General features: G+C 46.1%; 1 protein-coding gene across 2 annotated transcripts in view; it reads right to left on the bottom strand.

Annotated features, from left to right (window-relative positions):
• Positions 1–20,416, bottom strand: part of LOC120036884 (MOB kinase activator 3B-like) — a 65,096-nt gene that overhangs the window by 19,046 nt on the left and 25,634 nt on the right. For both annotated transcript variants that reach the window (XM_038983182.1, XM_038983181.1), the window contains exon 2: positions 12,102–12,802. In XM_038983182.1, coding sequence (XP_038839110.1) covers positions 12,102–12,802 — 701 coding nt within the window. The remainder of the gene's footprint in view (positions 1–12,101; positions 12,803–20,416) is intronic.

The following is a 20,416-nucleotide window of genomic DNA, read 5'->3' as shown; positions in this document are numbered from 1 at the left end:
AAACAAGGCTACAACACCTGGCTCAAAACAAGGCTACAACACCTGGCTCAAAACAAGGCTACTACACCTGGCTAAAAACAAGGCTACACCACCTGGCTCAAAACAAGGCTACAACACCTGGCTCAAAACAAGGCTACAACACCTGGCTCAAAACAAGGCTACTACACCTGGCTCAAAACAAGGCTACTACACCTGGCTCAAAACAAGGCTACAACACCTGGCTCAAAACAAGGCTACTACACCTGGCTCAAAACAAGGCTACTACACCTGGCTCAAAACAAGGCTACAACACCTGGTTCAAAACAAGGCTACACCACCTGGCTCAAAACAAGGCTACAACACCTGGCTCAAAACAAGGCTCCTACACCTGGCTCAAAACAAGGCTACTACACCTGGCTCAAAACAAGGCTACAACACCTGGCTCAAAACAAGGCTACAACACCTGGCTCAAAACAAGGCTACAACACCTGGCTCAAAACAAGGCTACTACACCTGGCTCAAAACAAGGCTACACCACCTGGCTCAAAACAAGGCTACAACACCTGGCTCAAAACAAGGCTACAACACCTGGCTCAAAACAAGGCTACTACACCTGGCTCAAAACAAGGCTACTACACCTGGCTCAAAACAAGGCTACTACACCTGGCTCAAAACAAGGCTACAACACCTGGCTCAAAACAAGGCTACTACACCTGGCTCAAAACAAGGCTACACCACCTGGCTCAAAACAAGGCTACAACACCTGGCTCAAAACAAGGCTACAACACCTGGCTCAAAACAAGGCTACAACACCTGGCTCAAAACAAGGCTACTACACCTGGCTCAAAACAAGGCTACAACACCTGGCTCAAAACAAGGCTACTACACCTGGCTCAAAACAAGGCTACACCACCTGGCTCAAAACAAGGCTACAACACCTGGCTCACTCTCGCCATGGTGATACAGTACAGTAAAAACATCCTATTAAAACAAACAAGGTTTGTTAAGTCCTTGGAGTGTTGGTTGGAAAGTACTGGGTGGATACAGTGCTCCCCTCTTCCCCTGGTTCATTAGTGTTTAATAAAGCATGGGACTGCTCCACAACACACCCCATGGACACACACACACACACCACACACACACACACACACACACACACACACACACCACACACACACACACACACACACACACACACACACACACACACACACACACACACCACACACACACACACACACACACACACACACACACACACACACACACACACACACACACACACACACACACACACACACCACACACACACACACACACACACACACACACACACACACACACACACCACACACACACACACACACACACACACACGTGTGTGGTGACAGGTTTGAACATGCTCCAGGGTGAATTATTGATGTCTAGCTGAGGGCACAGTGGAACCTAAAAAGAGACGGATGAAAAAGAGAGAGGGAGGAGAGAGAGAGGGAGGATACAGAGAGAGAGAGAGAGGAGAGAGAGAGAGAGGATAGAGAGAGAGGGAGGGAAGATAGAGAGAGGGAGGGAAGATAGAGAGAGAGGGAGGAAGGATAGAGAGAGAGAGAGAGAGAGAGAGAGAGAGAGAGAGAGAGAGAGAGAGAGAGAGAGAGAGAGAGAGAGAGAGAGAGAGAGAGGGGATAAAGAGTGAGGAAAGAGAGTGAGGAAAGAGATAGAGGGAGGAGAGAGAGAGAGAGTGAGAGAGAGAGAGTGAGGATAGAGAGAGGGAGGATGAAGATAGAGAAGGAGGATAGATAGAGAGAGGAGAAAGATATGGAGACAAGATAGAGATACAAGAAAAAGAGAGGAGAGAACTCTCACAGTCGCTATGCGGTGACTCGTGTGCCTACAGGCTGCCGGCCATGGAACGAAGGTAATCATTCTGGGTATCATGGTGGCACCGTGGTGGGAACAGGCTAGGGACTCGTTCCAAATGGCACCCTATTCCCTATTTAGTGCACTTCTTCTGACCAGAGCCCTATGTGCCCCCTACGGGCCCTGGTTAAAAGTAGTGCACTATAAATGGAATAAGGTGCCAATTGGGCGGCTCACCAGAGCTTTGGCAGATCAGATGTATCTGCATTATTCAAAGGCTGAACTGAGGACGATACTGCTGTACTCTGTCACCCATCACCTGTTACCAAACTGACACCCATCACCTGTTACCAAACTGACACCCATCACCTGTTACCAGACTGACACCCATCACCTGTTACTATACTGACACCCATCACCTGTTACTATACTGACACCCATCACCTGTTACCAGACTGACACCCATCACCTGTTACCAGACTGACACCCATCACCTGTTACCAAACTGACACCAATCACCTGTTAATATACTGACACCCATCACCTGTTAATATACTGACACCCATCATCTGTTACCAGACTGACACCCATCACCTGTTACCAGACTGACACCCATCACCTGTTAATATACTGACACCCATCATCTGTTACCAGACTGACACCCATCACCTGTTACCAGACTGACACCCATCACCTGTTACCAGACTGACACCCATCATCTGTTACCAGACTGACACCCATCATCTGTTACCAGACTGACACCCATCACCTGTTACCAGACTGACACCCATCATCTGTTACCAAACTGACACCCATCACCTGTTACCAGACTGACACCCACCATCTGTTACCAAACTGACACCCATCACCTGTTACCAGACTGACACCAATCACCTGTTAATATACTGACACCCATCACCTGTTACTATACTGACACCCATCATCTGTTACCAGACTGACACCCATCGACTGTTACTATACTGACACCCATCACCTGTTACCAGACTGACACCCATCACCTGTTACCAGACTGACACCCATCACCTGTTACCAGACTGACACCCATCACCTGTTACTATACTGACACCCATCACCTGTTACCAGACTGACACCCATTACCTGTTACTATACTGACACCCATCACCTGTTACTATACTGACACCCATCATCTGTTACCAGACTGACACCCATCACCTGTTACCAGACTGACACCCATCATCTGTGTAGACCATGTATCTGATGCTGTCTGGACAGTGAAACAGCACCTCTCTGTCTCAGTATGTGTAGACCATGTATCTGATGCTGTCTGGGCAGTGAAACAGCACCTCTCTGTCTCAGTATGTGTAGACCATGTATCTGATGCTGTCTGGACAGTGAAACAGCACCTCTCTGTCTCAGTATGTGTAGACCATGTATCTGATGCTGTCTGGACAGTGAAACAGCACCTCTCTGTCTCAGTATGTGTAGTCCATGTATCTGATGCTGTCTGGACAGTGAAACAGCACCTCTCTGTCTCAGTATGTGTAGACCATGTATCTGATGCTGTCTGGACAGTGAAACAGCACCTCTCTGTCTCAGTATGTGTAGACCATGTATCTGATGCTGTCTGGACAGTGAAACAGCACCTCTCTGTCTCAGTATGTGTAGACCATGTATCTGATCCTGTCTGGACAGTGAAACAGCACCTCTCTGTCTCAGTATGTGTAGACCATGTATCTGATGCTGTCTGGACAGTGAAAAAGCACCTCTCTGTCTCAGTATGTGTAGACCATGTATCTGATGCTGTCTGGACAGTGAAACAGCGCCCCTCTGTCTCAGTATGTGTAGACCATGTATCTGATGCTGTCTGGACAGTGAAACAGCACCTCTCTGTCTCAGTATGTGTAGACCATGTATCTGATGCTGTCTGGACAGTGAAACAGCACCCCTCTGTTTCAGTATGTGTAGACCATGTATCTGATCCTGTCTGGACAGTGAAACAGCACCTCTCTGTCTCAGTATGTGAAGACCATGTATCTGATGCTGTCTGGACAGTGAAACAGCACCTCTCTGTCTCAGTATGTGTAGACCATGTATCTGATCCTGTCTGGACAGTGAAACAGCACCTCTCTGTCTCAGTATGTGTAGACCATGTATCTGATGCTGTCTGGACAGTGAAACAGCCCCTCTCTGTCTCAGTATGTGTAGACCATGTATCTGATGCTGTCTGGACAGTGAAACAGCACCTCTCTGTCTCAGTATGTGAAGACCATGTATCTGATGCTGTCTGGACAGTGAAACAGCACCTCTCTGTCTCAGTATGTGTAGACCACGTATCTGATGCTGTCTGGACAGTGAAACAGCACCTCTCTGTCTCAGTATGTGTAGACCATGTATCTGATGCTGTCTGGACAGTGAAACAGCACCTCTCTGTCTCAGTATGTGTAGACCATGTATCTGATGCTGTCTGGACAGTGAAACAGCACCTCTCTGTCTCAGTATGTGTAGACCATGTATCTGATGCTGTCTGGACAGTGAAACAGCGCCCCTCTGTCTCAGTATGTGTAGACCATGTATCTGATGCTGTCTGGACAGTGAAACAGCACCTCTCTGTCTCAGTATGTGAAGACCATGTATCTGATGCTGTCTGGACAGTGAAACAGCACTTCTCTGTCTCAGTATGTGTAGACCATGTATCTGATGCTGTCCGGACAGTGAAACAGCACCTCTCTGTCTCAGTATGTGTAGACCATGTATCTGATGCTGTCTGGACAGTGAAACAGCACCTCTCTGTCTCAGTATGTGTAGACCATGTATCTGATGCTGTCTGGACAGTGAAACAGCACCTCTCTGTCTCAGTATGTGTAGACCATGTATCTGATGCTGTCTGGACAGTGAAACAGCACCTCTCTGTCTCAGTATGTGTAGACCATGTATCTGATGCTGTCTGGACAGTGAAACAGCACCTCTCTGTCTCAGTATGTGTAGACCATGTATCTGATGCTGTCTGGACAGTGAAACAGCACCTCTCTGTCTCAGTATGTGTAGACCATGTATCTGATGCTGTCTGGACAGTGAAACAGCACCCCTCTGTTTCAGTATGTGTAGACCATGTATCTGATGCTGTCTGGACAGTGAAACAGCACCCCTCTGTCTCAGTATGTGTAGACCATGTATCTGATGCTGTCTGGACAGTGAAACAGCACCTCTCTGTCTCAGTATGTGTAGACCATGTATCTGATGCTGTCTGGACAGTGAAACAGCACCTCTCTGTCTCAGTATGTGTAGACCATGTATCTGATGCTGTCTGGACAGTGAAACAGCACCTCTCTGTCTCAGTATGTGTAGACCATGTATCTGATGCTGTCTGGACAGTGAAACAGCGCCCCTCTGTCTCAGTATGTGTAGACCATGTATCTGATGCTGTCTGGACAGTGAAACAGCACCTCTCTGTCTCAGTATGTGTAGACCATGTATCTGATGCTGTCTGGACAGTGAAACAGCACCCCTCTGTTTCAGTATGTGTAGACCATGTATCTGATGCTGTCTGGACAGTGAAACAGCACCTCTCTGTCTCAGTATGTGTAGACCATGTATCTGATCCTGTCTGGACAGTGAAACAGCACCTCTCTGTCTCAGTATGTGTAGACCATGTATCTGATGCTGTCTGGACAGTGAAACAGCCCCTCTCTGTCTCAGTATGTGTAGACCATGTATCTGATGCTGTCTGGACAGTGAAACAGCACCTCTCTGTCTCAGTACGTGTAGACCATGTATCTGATGCTGTCTCAGTATGTGTAAACCATGTATCTGATGCTGTCTGGACAGTGAAACAGCACCTCTCTGTCTCAGTATGTGTAGACCATGTATCTGATGCTGTCTGGACAGTGAAACAGCACCTCTCTGTCTCAGTATGTGTAGACCATGTATCTGATGCTGTCTGGACAGTGAAACAGCACCTCTCTGTCTCAGTATGTGTAGACCATGTATCTGATGCTGTCTGGACAGTGAAACAGCACCCCTCTGTTTCAGTATGTGTAGACCATGTATCTGATGCTGTCTGGACAGTGAAACAGCACCCCTCTGTCTCAGTATGTGTAGACCATGTATCTGATGCTGTCTGGACAGTGAAACAGCACCTCTCTGTCTCAGTATGTGTAGACCATGTATCTGATGCTGTCTGGACAGTGAAACAGCACCTCTCTGTCTCAGTATGTGTAGACCATGTATCTGATGCTGTCTGGACAGTGAAACAGCACCTCTCTGTCTCAGTATGTGTAGACCATGTATCTGATGCTGTCTGGACAGTGAAACAGCGCCCCTCTGTCTCAGTATGTGTAGACCATGTATCTGATGCTGTCTGGACAGTGAAACAGCACCTCTCTGTCTCAGTATGTGTAGACCATGTATCTGATGCTGTCTGGACAGTGAAACAGCACCCCTCTGTTTCAGTATGTGTAGACCATGTATCTGATGCTGTCTGGACAGTGAAACAGCACCTCTCTGTCTCAGTATGTGTAGACCATGTATCTGATCCTGTCTGGACAGTGAAACAGCACCTCTCTGTCTCAGTATGTGTAGACCATGTATCTGATGCTGTCTGGACAGTGAAACAGCCCCTCTCTGTCTCAGTATGTGTAGACCATGTATCTGATGCTGTCTGGACAGTGAAACAGCACCTCTCTGTCTCAGTACGTGTAGACCATGTATCTGATGCTGTCTCAGTATGTGTAAACCATGTATCTGATGCTGTCTGGACAGTGAAACAGCACCTCTCTGTCTCAGTATGTGTAGACCATGTATCTGATGCTGTCTGGACAGTGAAACAGCACCTCTCTGTCTCAGTATGTGTAGACCATGTATCTGATGCTGTCTGGACAGTGAAACAGCACCTCTCTGTCTCAGTACGTGTAGACCATGTATCTGATGCTGTCTCAGTATGTGTAAACCATGTATCTGATGCTGTCTGGACAGTGAAACAGCACCCCTCTGTTTCAGTATGTGTAGACCATGTATCTGATCCTGTCTGGACAGTGAAACAGCACCTCTCTGTCTCAGTATGTGAAGACCATGTATCTGATGCTGTCTGGACAGTGAAACAGCACCTCTCTGTCTCAGTATGTGTAGACCATGTATCTGATCCTGTCTGGACAGTGAAACAGCACCTCTCTGTCTCAGTATGTGTAGACCATGTATCTGATGCTGTCTGGACAGTGAAACAGCCCCTCTCTGTCTCAGTATGTGTAGACCATGTATCTGATGCTGTCTGGACAGTGAAACAGCACCTCTCTGTCTCAGTATGTGAAGACCATGTATCTGATGCTGTCTGGACAGTGAAACAGCACCTCTCTGTCTCAGTATGTGTAGACCACGTATCTGATGCTGTCTGGACAGTGAAACAGCACCTCTCTGTCTCAGTATGTGTAGACCATGTATCTGATGCTGTCTGGACAGTGAAACAGCACCTCTCTGTCTCAGTATGTGTAGACCATGTATCTGATGCTGTCTGGACAGTGAAACAGCACCTCTCTGTCTCAGTATGTGTAGACCATGTATCTGATGCTGTCTGGACAGTGAAACAGCGCCCCTCTGTCTCAGTATGTGTAGACCATGTATCTGATGCTGTCTGGACAGTGAAACAGCACCTCTCTGTCTCAGTATGTGAAGACCATGTATCTGATGCTGTCTGGACAGTGAAACAGCACTTCTCTGTCTCAGTATGTGTAGACCATGTATCTGATGCTGTCCGGACAGTGAAACAGCACCTCTCTGTCTCAGTATGTGTAGACCATGTATCTGATGCTGTCTGGACAGTGAAACAGCACCTCTCTGTCTCAGTATGTGTAGACCATGTATCTGATGCTGTCTGGACAGTGAAACAGCACCTCTCTGTCTCAGTATGTGTAGACCATGTATCTGATGCTGTCTGGACAGTGAAACAGCACCTCTCTGTCTCAGTATGTGTAGACCATGTATCTGATGCTGTCTGGACAGTGAAACAGCACCTCTCTGTCTCAGTATGTGTAGACCATGTATCTGATGCTGTCTGGACAGTGAAACAGCACCTCTCTGTCTCAGTATGTGTAGACCATGTATCTGATGCTGTCTGGACAGTGAAACAGCACCCCTCTGTTTCAGTATGTGTAGACCATGTATCTGATGCTGTCTGGACAGTGAAACAGCACCCCTCTGTCTCAGTATGTGTAGACCATGTATCTGATGCTGTCTGGACAGTGAAACAGCACCTCTCTGTCTCAGTATGTGTAGACCATGTATCTGATGCTGTCTGGACAGTGAAACAGCACCTCTCTGTCTCAGTATGTGTAGACCATGTATCTGATGCTGTCTGGACAGTGAAACAGCACCTCTCTGTCTCAGTATGTGTAGACCATGTATCTGATGCTGTCTGGACAGTGAAACAGCGCCCCTCTGTCTCAGTATGTGTAGACCATGTATCTGATGCTGTCTGGACAGTGAAACAGCACCTCTCTGTCTCAGTATGTGTAGACCATGTATCTGATGCTGTCTGGACAGTGAAACAGCACCCCTCTGTTTCAGTATGTGTAGACCATGTATCTGATGCTGTCTGGACAGTGAAACAGCACCTCTCTGTCTCAGTATGTGTAGACCATGTATCTGATCCTGTCTGGACAGTGAAACAGCACCTCTCTGTCTCAGTATGTGTAGACCATGTATCTGATGCTGTCTGGACAGTGAAACAGCCCCTCTCTGTCTCAGTATGTGTAGACCATGTATCTGATGCTGTCTGGACAGTGAAACAGCACCTCTCTGTCTCAGTACGTGTAGACCATGTATCTGATGCTGTCTCAGTATGTGTAAACCATGTATCTGATGCTGTCTGGACAGTGAAACAGCACCTCTCTGTCTCAGTATGTGTAGACCATGTATCTGATGCTGTCTGGACAGTGAAACAGCACCTCTCTGTCTCAGTATGTGTAGACCATGTATCTGATGCTGTCTGGACAGTGAAACAGCACCTCTCTGTCTCAGTACGTGTAGACCATGTATCTGATGCTGTCTCAGTATGTGTAAACCATGTATCTGATGCTGTCTGGACAGTGAAACAGCACCTCTCTGTCTCAGTATGTGTAGACCATGTATCTGATGCTGTCTGGACAGTGAAACAGCACCTCTCTGTCTCAGTATGTGTAGACCATGTATCTGATGCTGTCTGGACAGTGAAACAGCACCTCTCTGTCTCAGTATGTGTAGACCATGTATCTGATGCTGTCTGGACAGTGAAACAGCACCTCTCTGTCTCAGTATGTGTAGACCATGTATCTGATGCTGTCTGGACAGTGAAACAGCACCTCTCTGTCTCAGTATGTGTAGACCATGTATCTGATGCTGTCTGGACAGTGAAACAGCACCCCTCTGTTTCAGTATGTGTAGACCATGTATCTGATGCTGTCTGGACAGTGAAACAGCACCTCTCTGTCTCAGTATGTGTAGACCATGTATCTGATCCTGTCTGGACAGTGAAACAGCACCTCTCTGTCTCAGTATGTGTAGACCATGTATCTGATGCTGTCTGGACAGTGAAACAGCCCCTCTCTGTCTCAGTATGTGTAGACCATGTATCTGATGCTGTCTGGACAGTGAAACAGCACCTCTCTGTCTCAGTACGTGTAGACCATGTATCTGATGCTGTCTCAGTATGTGTAAACCATGTATCTGATGCTGTCTGGACAGTGAAACAGCACCTCTCTGTCTCAGTATGTGTAGACCATGTATCTGATGCTGTCTGGACAGTGAAACAGCACCTCTCTGTCTCAGTATGTGTAGACCATGTATCTGATGCTGTCTGGACAGTGAAACAGCACCTCTCTGTCTCAGTATGTGTAGACCATGTATCTGATGCTGTCTGGACAGTGAAACAGCACCTCTCTGTCTCAGTATGTGTAGACCATGTATCTGATGCTGTCTGGACAGTGAAACAGCACCTCTCTGTCTCAGTATGTGTAGACCATGTATCTGATGCTGTCTGGACAGTGAAACAGCACCTCTCTGTCTCAGTATGTGTAGACCATGTATCTGATGCTGTCTGGACAGTGAAACAGCACCTCTCTGTCTCAGTATGTGTAGACCATGTATCTGATGCTGTCTGGACAGTGAAACAGCACCTCTCTGTCTCAGTATGTGTAGACCATGTATCTGATGCTGTCTGGACAGTGAAACAGCACCTCTCTGTCTCAGTATGTGTAGACCATGTATCTGATGCTGTCTGGACAGTGAAACAGCACCTCTCTGTCTCAGTACGTGTAGACCATGTATCTGATGCTGTCTGGACAGTGAAACAGCACCTCTCTGTCTCAGTATGTGTAGACCATGTATCTGATGCTGTCTGGACAGTGAAACAGCACCTCTCTGTCTCAGTATGTGTAGACCATGTATCTGATGCTGTCTGGACAGTGAAACAGCACCTCTCTGTCTCAGTATGTGTAGACCATGTATCTGATGCTGTCTGGACAGTGAAACAGCACCTCTCTGTCTCAGTATGTGTAGACCATGTATCTGATGCTGTCTGGACAGTGAAACAGCACCTCTCTGTCTCAGTATGTGTAGACCATGTATCTGATGCTGTCTGGACAGTGAAACAGCACCTCTCTGTCTCAGTATGTGTAGACCATGTATCTGATGCTGTCTGGACAGTGAAACAGCACCTCTCTGTCTCAGTATGTGTAGACCATGTATCTGATGCTGTCTGGACAGTGAAACAGCACCTCTCTGTCTCAGTATGTGTAGACCATGTATCTGATGCTGTCTGGACAGTGAAACAGCACCTCTCTGTCTCAGTATGTGTAGACCATGTATCTGATGCTGACTGGACAGTGAAACAGCACCTCTCTGTCTCAGTATGTGTAGACCATGTATCTGATGCTGTCTGGACAGTGAAACAGCGCCCCTCTGTCTCAGTATGTGTAGACCATGTATCTGATGCTGTCTGGACAGTGAAACAGCACTTCTCTGTCTCAGTATGTGTAGACCATGTATCTGATGCTGTCCGGACAGTGAAACAGCACCTCTCTGTCTCAGTATGTGTAGACCATGTATCTGATGCTGTCTGGACAGTGAAACAGCACCTCTCTGTCTCAGTATGTGTAGACCATGTATCTGATGCTGTCCGGACAGTGAAACAGCACCTCTCTGTCTCAGTATGTGTAGACCATGTATCTGATGCTGTCTGGACAGTGAAACAGCACCTCTCTGTCTCAGTATGTGTAGACCATGTATCTGATGCTGTCTGGACAGTGAAACAGCACCTCTCTGTCTCAGTATGTGTAGACCATGTATCTGATGCTGTCTGGACAGTGAAACAGCACCCCTCTGTCTCAGTATGTGTAGACCGTGTATCTGATGCTGTCTCAGTATGTGTAGACCGTGTATCTGATGCTGTCTGGACAGGGAAACAGCACCTCTCTGTCTCTCTATGTGTAGACCATGTATCTGATGCTGTCTGGACAGTGAAACAGCACCTCTCTGTCTCTCTATGTGTAGACCATGTATCTGATGCTGTCTGGACAGGGAAACAGCACCTCTCTGTCTCTCTATGTGTAGACCATGTATCTGATGCTGTCTGGACAGGGAAACAGCACCTCTCTGTCTCTCTATGTGTAGACCATGTATCTGATGCTGTCTGGACAGGGAAACAGCACCTCTCTGTCTCTCTATGTGTAGACCGTGTATCTGATGCTGTCTGGACAGGGAAACAGCACCTCTCTGTCTCAGTATGTGTAGACCATGTATCTGATGCTGTCTGGACCAAAAGAGTATGGCATGTTGCGACCGTAGCATTTGATTGATTGATTGATTGATTGATTGATTGATTGATTGATTGATGCCAGAAAGCATTTGGCTTCACTTGATGAAAAAAAGTATAAAATAATTAGCCAATGAGCGTTGAGCATGTTACATGTTGCATGTTACAGTACACGCAATATTTGCTTTGTGGACAATCACCTGAACAGATGTTGTTCTCCGGTTTTGGGATAAAACAAAGGTGTGGTTGAATTTATTCTGCCACTGTGTGACTGTTGTCTTTTTGTTGTCACGGGGCCTTATTGTATATCACAGAGGTGTATGAACCAATGGGTTATAGAGCAAACAACACAAATATCACAACATTGGTTATTATATGGATTTCTTTTACTGGCTTTGTTTGCTCAGTGATATTACCCACGCATTGCTACTAGTTCCTAAAAAAGACTGTCTGGGTCTGTTGAGTGTGGCTGATGTACATATAGTTACAGCAGACCCAGAGTACTCACCTATGCTGGTGGGGAAGATATCCTCATTGTTGATCTGGACCTCGATCCAGTCCATCAGTAGATTCATGTACTTGGGAGCAGGTAGAGCCGTTGGTTTCTTATACTTGTGATCGTCCTGCCATCGGTACTCATACCTAGGACCCCCGGACATGACCGGACAACTCTTCTCCGTGCAGAACTCACACACCGTCCCGTAGATGAGGTTAATCCGGTTGAAGAAGTCCACTACGTGCATGGCCACCCAGTCGTTCAGATCCTCCCCGTGAGGCAGTGCAACCGCCGCCCTCAGGTCAACCCCGGAGCTCAGCGACACCTGGGCCTTCTTATGCAGCTCGAAGCGCTGCGTCCCCGGCTCAAACTTACGCTTGGGGCGGAAGGTCTTGTCCTTGTTGAAGACCTGCTTCAGGGCGATGGACATGTTGCCAGGGACGGGGACCAGTGGGGCTAAGACTGGAGCGAGGGGGGAGAGGAGGTTCAGGGACGAGGACCGGGGGAGCAGAGAGGAGGGGAAAAGCGGGGATTTGTCAACCGGCCGAGTGAGGGTTCGGGACCCAAGGGAGGAGCCAACGGTACCAATAGTCGGTTCTGGAGGAGCAGGAAGTACAGGAGGAGAAGCAGCAACAGGGGCAGGTTGAGATGAGGAAGAGGGATACAGGAGGGTAACGTTTACTGTTTGGAGTGCTGCATCAGGACATCTTTTTCTGTGAGAAACAAAGAAGAGAAAGACATGTATTAGACATTACTTTTACATTTGACATTATAGTCATTTAGTAGACGCTCTTATCCCCAATTGTATTGTTTGTTTGCTTAAAACTTTAAATGACAGAGATCATGATTGAGCGTTGAATAAGGTGTTGAACAAGGTGTTGAACAGGGTGTTGAACAGGGTGTTGAACAGGGTGTTGAACAAGGTGTTGAACAAGGTGTTGAACAAGGTGTTGAACAAGGTGTTGACAAGGTGTTGAACAGGGTGTTGAACAAGGTGTTGAACAAGGTGTTGAACAGGTTGTTGAACAAGGTGTTGAACAAGGTGTTGAACAAGGTGTTGAACAAGGTGTTGACAAGGTGTTGAACAGGGTGTTGAACAAGGTGTTGAACAAGGTGTTGAATAAGGTGTTGAATAAGGTGTTGAACAAGGTGTTGAACAGGGTGTTGAACAGGGTGTTGAATAAGGTGTTGAACAAGGTGTTGGACAAGGTGTTGAACAGGGTGTTGAACAGGGTGTTGAACAAGGTGTTGAACAAGGTGTTGACAAGGTGTTGAACAAGGTGTTGACAAGGTGTTGAACAAGGTGTTGAACAAGGTGTTGAACAAGGTGTTGAACAAGGTGTTGACAAGGTGTTGAACAGGGTGTTGAACAAGGTGTTGAACAAGGTGTTGAACAGGTTGTTGAACAAGGTGTTGAACAAGGTGTTCAACAAGGTGTTGAACAAGGTGTTGACAAGGTGTTGAACAAGGTGTTGAACAGGGTGTTGATCAGGGTGTTGAACAAGGTGTTGAACAAGGTGTTGAACAAGGTGTTGAACAGGGTGTTGAATAAGGTGTTGAATAAGGTGTTGAACAAGGTGTTGAATAAGGTGTTGAACAAGGTGTTGAACAAGGTGTTGAACAGGGTGTTGAACAAGGTGTTGAACAGGGTGTTGAACAAGGTGTTGACAGGGTGTTGACAGGGTGTTGAACAAGGTGTTGAACAAGGTGTTGAATAAGGTGTTGAATAAGGTGTTGAACAGGGTGTTGAACAGGGTGTTGACAGGGTGTTGACAGGGTGTTGAACAAGGTGTTGAATAAGGTGTTGAATAAGGTGTTGAACAAGGTGTTGAACAAGGTGTTGAACAAGGTGTTGAACAAGGTGTTGAACAGGGTGTTGAACAAGGTGTTGACAAGGTGTTGAACAAGGTGTTGAACAAGGTGTTGAACAAGGTGTTGACAAGGTGTTGAACAAGGTGTTGAACAAGGTGTTGAACAAGGTGTTGAACAGGGTGTTGAACAAGGTGTTGACAGACAGGGTGTTGAACAGGGTGTTGAACAAGGTGTTCAACAAGGTGTTGAACAAGGTGTTGAACAAGGTGTTAACGGGTCCCTAGCTGGAACAGCCTCTCTTCCTCACAGAGCCACTCATTGTGCTGCTGGGTTAGAGTTAGGACACGTGGCAACAAGACCTGAGCTCAGATATCGATCAGTGGAAATCGATAAATAGTTTAACCATCCGCACACAGTGCAGTTCTGTTCTGTGGTGCAGGCCTGGTTAGTCCACAGACAGAGACAGAGACAGAGAGAGAGACAGAGACAGAGACAGAGACAGAGACAGAGAGAGAGACAGAGACAGAGACAGAGACAGAGAGAGAGACAGAGACAGAGACAGAGACAGAGACAGAGACAGAGACAGAGACAGAGAGAGAGAGAGAGACAGAGACAGAGACAGAGACAGAGACAGACAGAGACAGAGACAGAGACAGAGACAGAGACAGAGAGAGAGAGAGAGACAGAGACAGAGACAGAGACAGAGACAGAGACAGAGACAGAGACAGAGACAGAGATTAGCTTCACGCTCTGCTTTACACATTCCACACACTGATACAACGCCAGAGTGATCCTATCAGGGTCATGACTCAAATGAAAGTAATGGAACCACACACATTTTAACAAACGATCCTGTCTAAACACGAAATCATGAAGTATCTTTATGTCTGTATCAATTTAGCAAGGACACTCCCTGTTCTTCCCCGCAGTCAGTGGGATTACGAAGTTTAGATCAGAGAGAGATATAGCTGGTTGTGACTGTGAGGCTACGTGTCTTTTGAAATCAGGGGGTTTAAATACATCTAAAGTCAGAATATTAGCATATAGAACAGAATACAAACATAAAAACATGCTTTTGCTCAGGGGCGTGGCCCTTTATTTCCAATGAGGATATTTATGGACAATATTTCTGTCCATTTAAGGGGACCCCCTTTTTTGGCTCAATGGAAGGCAAACGTTCTGTATAGCCTCTAAAATGACAACATTTCATTGGTGTCCCATGACCTCCCTTCTTCCAATAAACAATGCTTATTGTTTTAAGAGGCTGCTGCCCTCTATACATAGACATGGAATCACTGGTCACTTTAATAATGTTACTCCACCCTCCACCTTAGAGGCTGCTGCCCTCTATACATAGACATGGAATCACTGGTCACTTTAATAATGTTACTCCACCCTGCACCTTAGAGGCTGCTGCCCTCTATACATAGACATGGAATCACTGGTCACTTTAATAATGTTACTCAACCCTTCATCTTAGAGGCTGCTGCCCTGTATACATAGACATGGAATCACTGGTCACTTTAATAATGTTACTCCACCCTCCACCTTAGAGGCTGCTGCCCTCTATACATAGACATGGAATCACTGGTCACTTTAATAATGTTACTCAACCCTGCACCTTAGAGGCTGCTGCCCTCTATACATAGACATGGAATCACTGGTCACTTTAATAATGTTTACATACTGTTTTACTCGTTTCATATGTATATATACTGTATTCTATTCTACTGTATTTTAGTCAATGCCACTCTGACATTGCTCGTCCTAATATGTATATATTTCTTAATTCCATTATTTTACTTTTAGATGTGTGTGTATTGTTGTGTATTGTTAGATATTACTGCACAGTTGGAGCTAGAAACACAAGCATGTCGCTACACCCGCAATAACATCTGCTAAATATGAGTATGTGACCAATAACATCTGCTAAATATGAGTATGTGACCAATAACATCTGCTAAATATGAGTATGTGATCTATAACATCTGCTACATATGAGTATGTGACCAATAACATCTGCTACATATGAGTATGTGACCAATAACATCTGCTAAATATGAGTATGTGACCAATAACATCTGCTACATATGAGTATGTGACCAATAACATCTGCTAAATATGAGTATGTGACCAATAACATCTGCTAAATATGAGTATGTGACCAATAACATCTGCTAAATATGAGCATGTGACCAATAACATCTGCTACATATGAGTATGTGACCAATAACATCTGCTAAATATGAGTATGTGATCAATAACATCTACTAAATATGAGTATGTGATCAATAACATCTACTAAATATGAGTATGTGATCAATAACATCTGCTAAATATGAGTATGTGATCTATAACATCTGCTAAATATGTGTATGCTACCAATACAATTTGATTTGATTTGGACTGTATCGATGTACTTATTACAGGCTGACAAAGATCACAAGAGTTGAATCGGATTCCAAAAATCCAATACGGATCACATCATTCCCACCATGCGGTTTAATTTGAGGTTATGTCATATCCATGGTACTTTTAAAGCCATGCCAAGCGGATTATACTACCCCTGTAAACAGCCTGCTTATGAGCATACGACTTCATCCCAAATGGCACCCTAATTCCCTACGTAGTGCACTACTTTTGACCAGGGCCCATAGGGTTCTGGTCAAAAGTAGTGCACTAGGAAATAGGGTGCCATTTGGGATGTAGCCCATATGGCAAACTGAATAATCCTTCACCGGCATGTTAGGCATTACAATAATATAAGAATACATACAATTTTGGTTTAAAAGCTTTCAGTATCCAGTTGAAGCAGGAATCTTGGCATGTTCTCTGCTTTTCCATAATATCCAAAACAACAACATGCCAGGCTAAGGAGATCGTTCTTGCTACTTTCACATCATATTCACGTATGATTTGTAAATTCAGAGTAGAGTGCCAGACTGCCCGGGAAAGAACACAGCCTGTAATCAGCCCTACTACGTCAGTAGTGGAAGATGTGATGTGAAACTCAATCAATGGGGCCTATTGTCTTCTTCAGGAGAAATGTTGCCTGACCAGATCTGAACCTGTCTGAGGTTTAGGTTCACTACTTCCCTCTTGTCTTGTCAGTGATCAATAGGTTCACTACTTCCCTCTTGTCTTGTCAGCGGTCAACAGGTTCACTACTTCCCTCTTGTCTTGTCAGCCGTCAACAGGTTCACTACTTCCCTCTTGTCTTGTCAGTGGTCAATAGGTTCACTACTTCCCTCTTGTCTTGTCAGTGGTCAATAGGTTCACTACTTCCCTCTTGTCTTGTCAGTGATCAACAGGTTCACTACTTCCCTCTTGTCTTGTCAGCCGTCAACAGGTTCACTACTTCCCTCTTGTCTTGTCAGTGATCAACAGGTTCACTACTTCCCTCTTGTCTTGTCAGTGATCAACAGGTTCACTACTTCCCTCTTGTCTTGTCAGTGGTCAATAGGTTCACTACTTCCCTCTTGTCTTGTCAGTGGTCAACAGGTTCACTACTTCCCTCTTGTCTTGTCAGTGATCAACAGGTTCACTACTTCCCTCTTGTCTTGTCAGTGGTCAACAGGTTCACTACTTCCCTCTTGTCTTGTCAGCCGTCAACAGGTTCACTACTTCCCTCTTGTCTTGTCAGTGGTCAATAGGTTCACTACTTCCCTCTTGTCTTGTCAGCGGTCAATAGGTTCACTACTTCCCTCTTGTCTTGTCAGTGGTCAACAGGTTCATTACTTCCCTCTTGTCTTGTCAGTGGTCAATAGGTTCATTACTTCCCTCTTGTCTTGTCAGTGGTCAACAGGTTCACTACTTCCCTCTTGTCTTGTCAGTGGTCAACAGGTTCACTACTTCCCTCTTGTCTTGTCAGTGGTCAATAGGTTCACTACTTCCCTCTTGTCTTGTCAGTGGTCAATAGGTTCACTACTTCCCTCTTGTCTTGTCAGTGGTCAACAGGTTCACTACTTCCCTCTTGTCTTGTCAGTGGTCAATAGGTTCACTACTTCCCTCTTGTCTTGTCAGTGGTCAATAGGTTCACTACTTCCCTCTTGTCTTGTCAGTGGTCAACAGGTTCACTACTTCCCTCTTGTCTTGTCAGTGGTCAACAGGTTCACTACTTCCCTCTTGTCTTGTCAGTGGTCAATAGGTTCATTACTTCCCTCTTGTCTTGTCAGTGGTCAACAGGTTCACTACTTCCCTCTTGTCTTGTCAGTGGTCAACAGGTTCACTACTTCCCTCTTGTCTTGTCAGCCGTTAACAGGTTCACTACTTCCCTCTTGTCTTGTCAGTGGTCAACAGGTTCACTACTTCCCTCTTGTCTTGTCAGTGGTCAATAGGTTCACTACTTCCCTCTTGTCTTGTCAGTGGTCAACAGGTTCATTACTTCCCTCTTGTCTTGTCAGTGGTCAACAGGTTCACTACTTCCCTCTTGTCTTGTCAGTGGTCAACAGGTTCACTACTTCCCTCTTGTCTTGTCAGTGATCAACAGGTTCACTACTTCCCTCTTGTCTTGTCAGTGGTCAACAGGTTCACTACTTCCCTCTTGTCTTGTCAGTGGTCAACAGGTTCACTACTTCCCTCTTGTCTTGTCAGTGGTCAACAGGTTCACTACTTCCCTCTTGTCTTGTCAGTGGTCAACAGGTTCACTACTTCCCTCTTGTCTTGTCAGTGGTCAACAGGTTCACTACTTCCCTCTTGTCTTGTCAGCCGTCAACAGGTTCACTACTTCCCTCTTGTCTTGTCAGTGGTCAACAGGTTCACTACTTCCCTCTTGTCTTGTCAGTGGTCAATAGGTTCACTACTTCCCTCTTGTCTTGTCAGTGGTCAACAGGTTCACTACTTCCCTCTTGTCTTGTCAGTGGTCAATAGGTTCACTACTTCCCTCTTGTCTTGTCAGTGGTCAACAGGTTCACTACTTCCCTCTTGTCTTGTCAGTGGTCAACAGGTTCACTACTTCCCTCTTGTCTTGTCAGTGGTCAATAGGTTCACTACTTCCCTCTTGTCTTGTCAGTGGTCAACAGGTTCACTACTTCCCTCTTGTCTTGTCAGTGGTCAACAGGTTCACTACTTCCCTCTTGTCTTGACAGTAGTCAATTGTCACTGTGGCAATTAGGGACAAGATTACAGTCCCCTAATTACTTCATAATGAATTGGTCTGTTTGGTCCCACAAGCTCTTTATCTAGCTGGAGCATCTCTGTCTGTCTGGTGTACTGTCTGTCTGGTCTGTCTGTGTACTGTCTGTCTGGTCTGTCTGTGTACTGTCTGGTCTACTGTCTGTCTGGTGTACTGTCCTGTCTGTCTGTTCTACTGTCCTGTCTGTCTGGTCTACTGTCTGTCTGGTCTGTCTGGTCTACTGTCCTGTCTGTCTGTTCTACTGTCCTGTCTGTCTGGTCTACTGTCTGTCTGGTCTACTGTCCTGTCTGGTCTACTGTCATGTCTGGTCTACTGTCCTGTCTGTCTACTGTCCTGTCTGTCTGGTCTACTGTCCTGTCTGTCTGGTCTACTGTCTGTCTGGTTTACTATCTGTCTGGTCAACTGTCCTGTCTGTCTGGTCTACTGTCCTGTCTGTGTGGTCTACTGTACTGTCTGTCTGGTGTACTGTCTGTGTGGTCTACTGTACTGTCAGTGTGGTCTACTGTCTGTCTGGTCTACTGTCTGTCTGGTCTACTGTCTGTGTGGTGTACTGTCTGTGTGGTGTACTGTCCTGTCTGGTCTGTACTGTCCTGTCTGTCTAATCTACTGTCTGTCTGGTCTACTGTCAGTGTGGTGTACTGTCTGTGTGGTCTACTGTCCTGTCTGTGTATCGGTCTGGGGCCTGATTTCCATAACGATGGGGTAAGACACCAAGCTGGTAGAAAAGACGCCATTCCAACCAGTTTACCATCTAGTGATAGTTATCTGCTTTCAATTAATAAGTAATTACATAATTGACTCTGAAGGGCCACTATTTAGGGCCTCTATGAAGGGCCACTATTTAGGGCCTCTATGAAGGGCCACTATTTAGGGCCTCTATGAAGGGCCTCTAATGCTCCTCCAGGTGTCAGTGGCCTCTTCAGTCTTTACGGAGATCCTGGAGTGATATTTACTCAGAGTGACTTGCTCTTCTCCTTTCGGAAAAGCTGACCACGACTCCATTTTGTTGCTTCCAGCCTACAAACAGAAACTAAAACAGCAAGCTCCCGCGCTCAGGTCTGTTCAACGCTGGTCCGACCAATCTGATTCCACGCTTCAAGACTGCTTCGATCACGTGGATTGGGATATGTTCCGCATTGCGTCCAACAACAACATTGACGAATATGCTGATTCATAGAAAGTATGCGAGTTCATTAGAAAGTGCATTGACGATGTCGTACCCACAGCAACGATTAAAACATTCCCAAACCACAAACCGTGGATTGATGGCAGCATTCACGTGAAACTGAAAGCGCGAACCACTGCTTTTAACCAGGGCAAGGTGACTGGAAACATGACCGAATACAAACAGTGTAGCTATTCCCTCCGCAAGGCAATCAAA

Source organism: Salvelinus namaycush, unplaced genomic scaffold (genome assembly GCF_016432855.1).
Source record: "Salvelinus namaycush isolate Seneca unplaced genomic scaffold, SaNama_1.0 Scaffold15, whole genome shotgun sequence".
NCBI lineage: Eukaryota > Metazoa > Chordata > Actinopteri > Salmoniformes > Salmonidae > Salvelinus > Salvelinus namaycush.
This window is presented reverse-complemented; position numbering and strand designations above follow the sequence as displayed.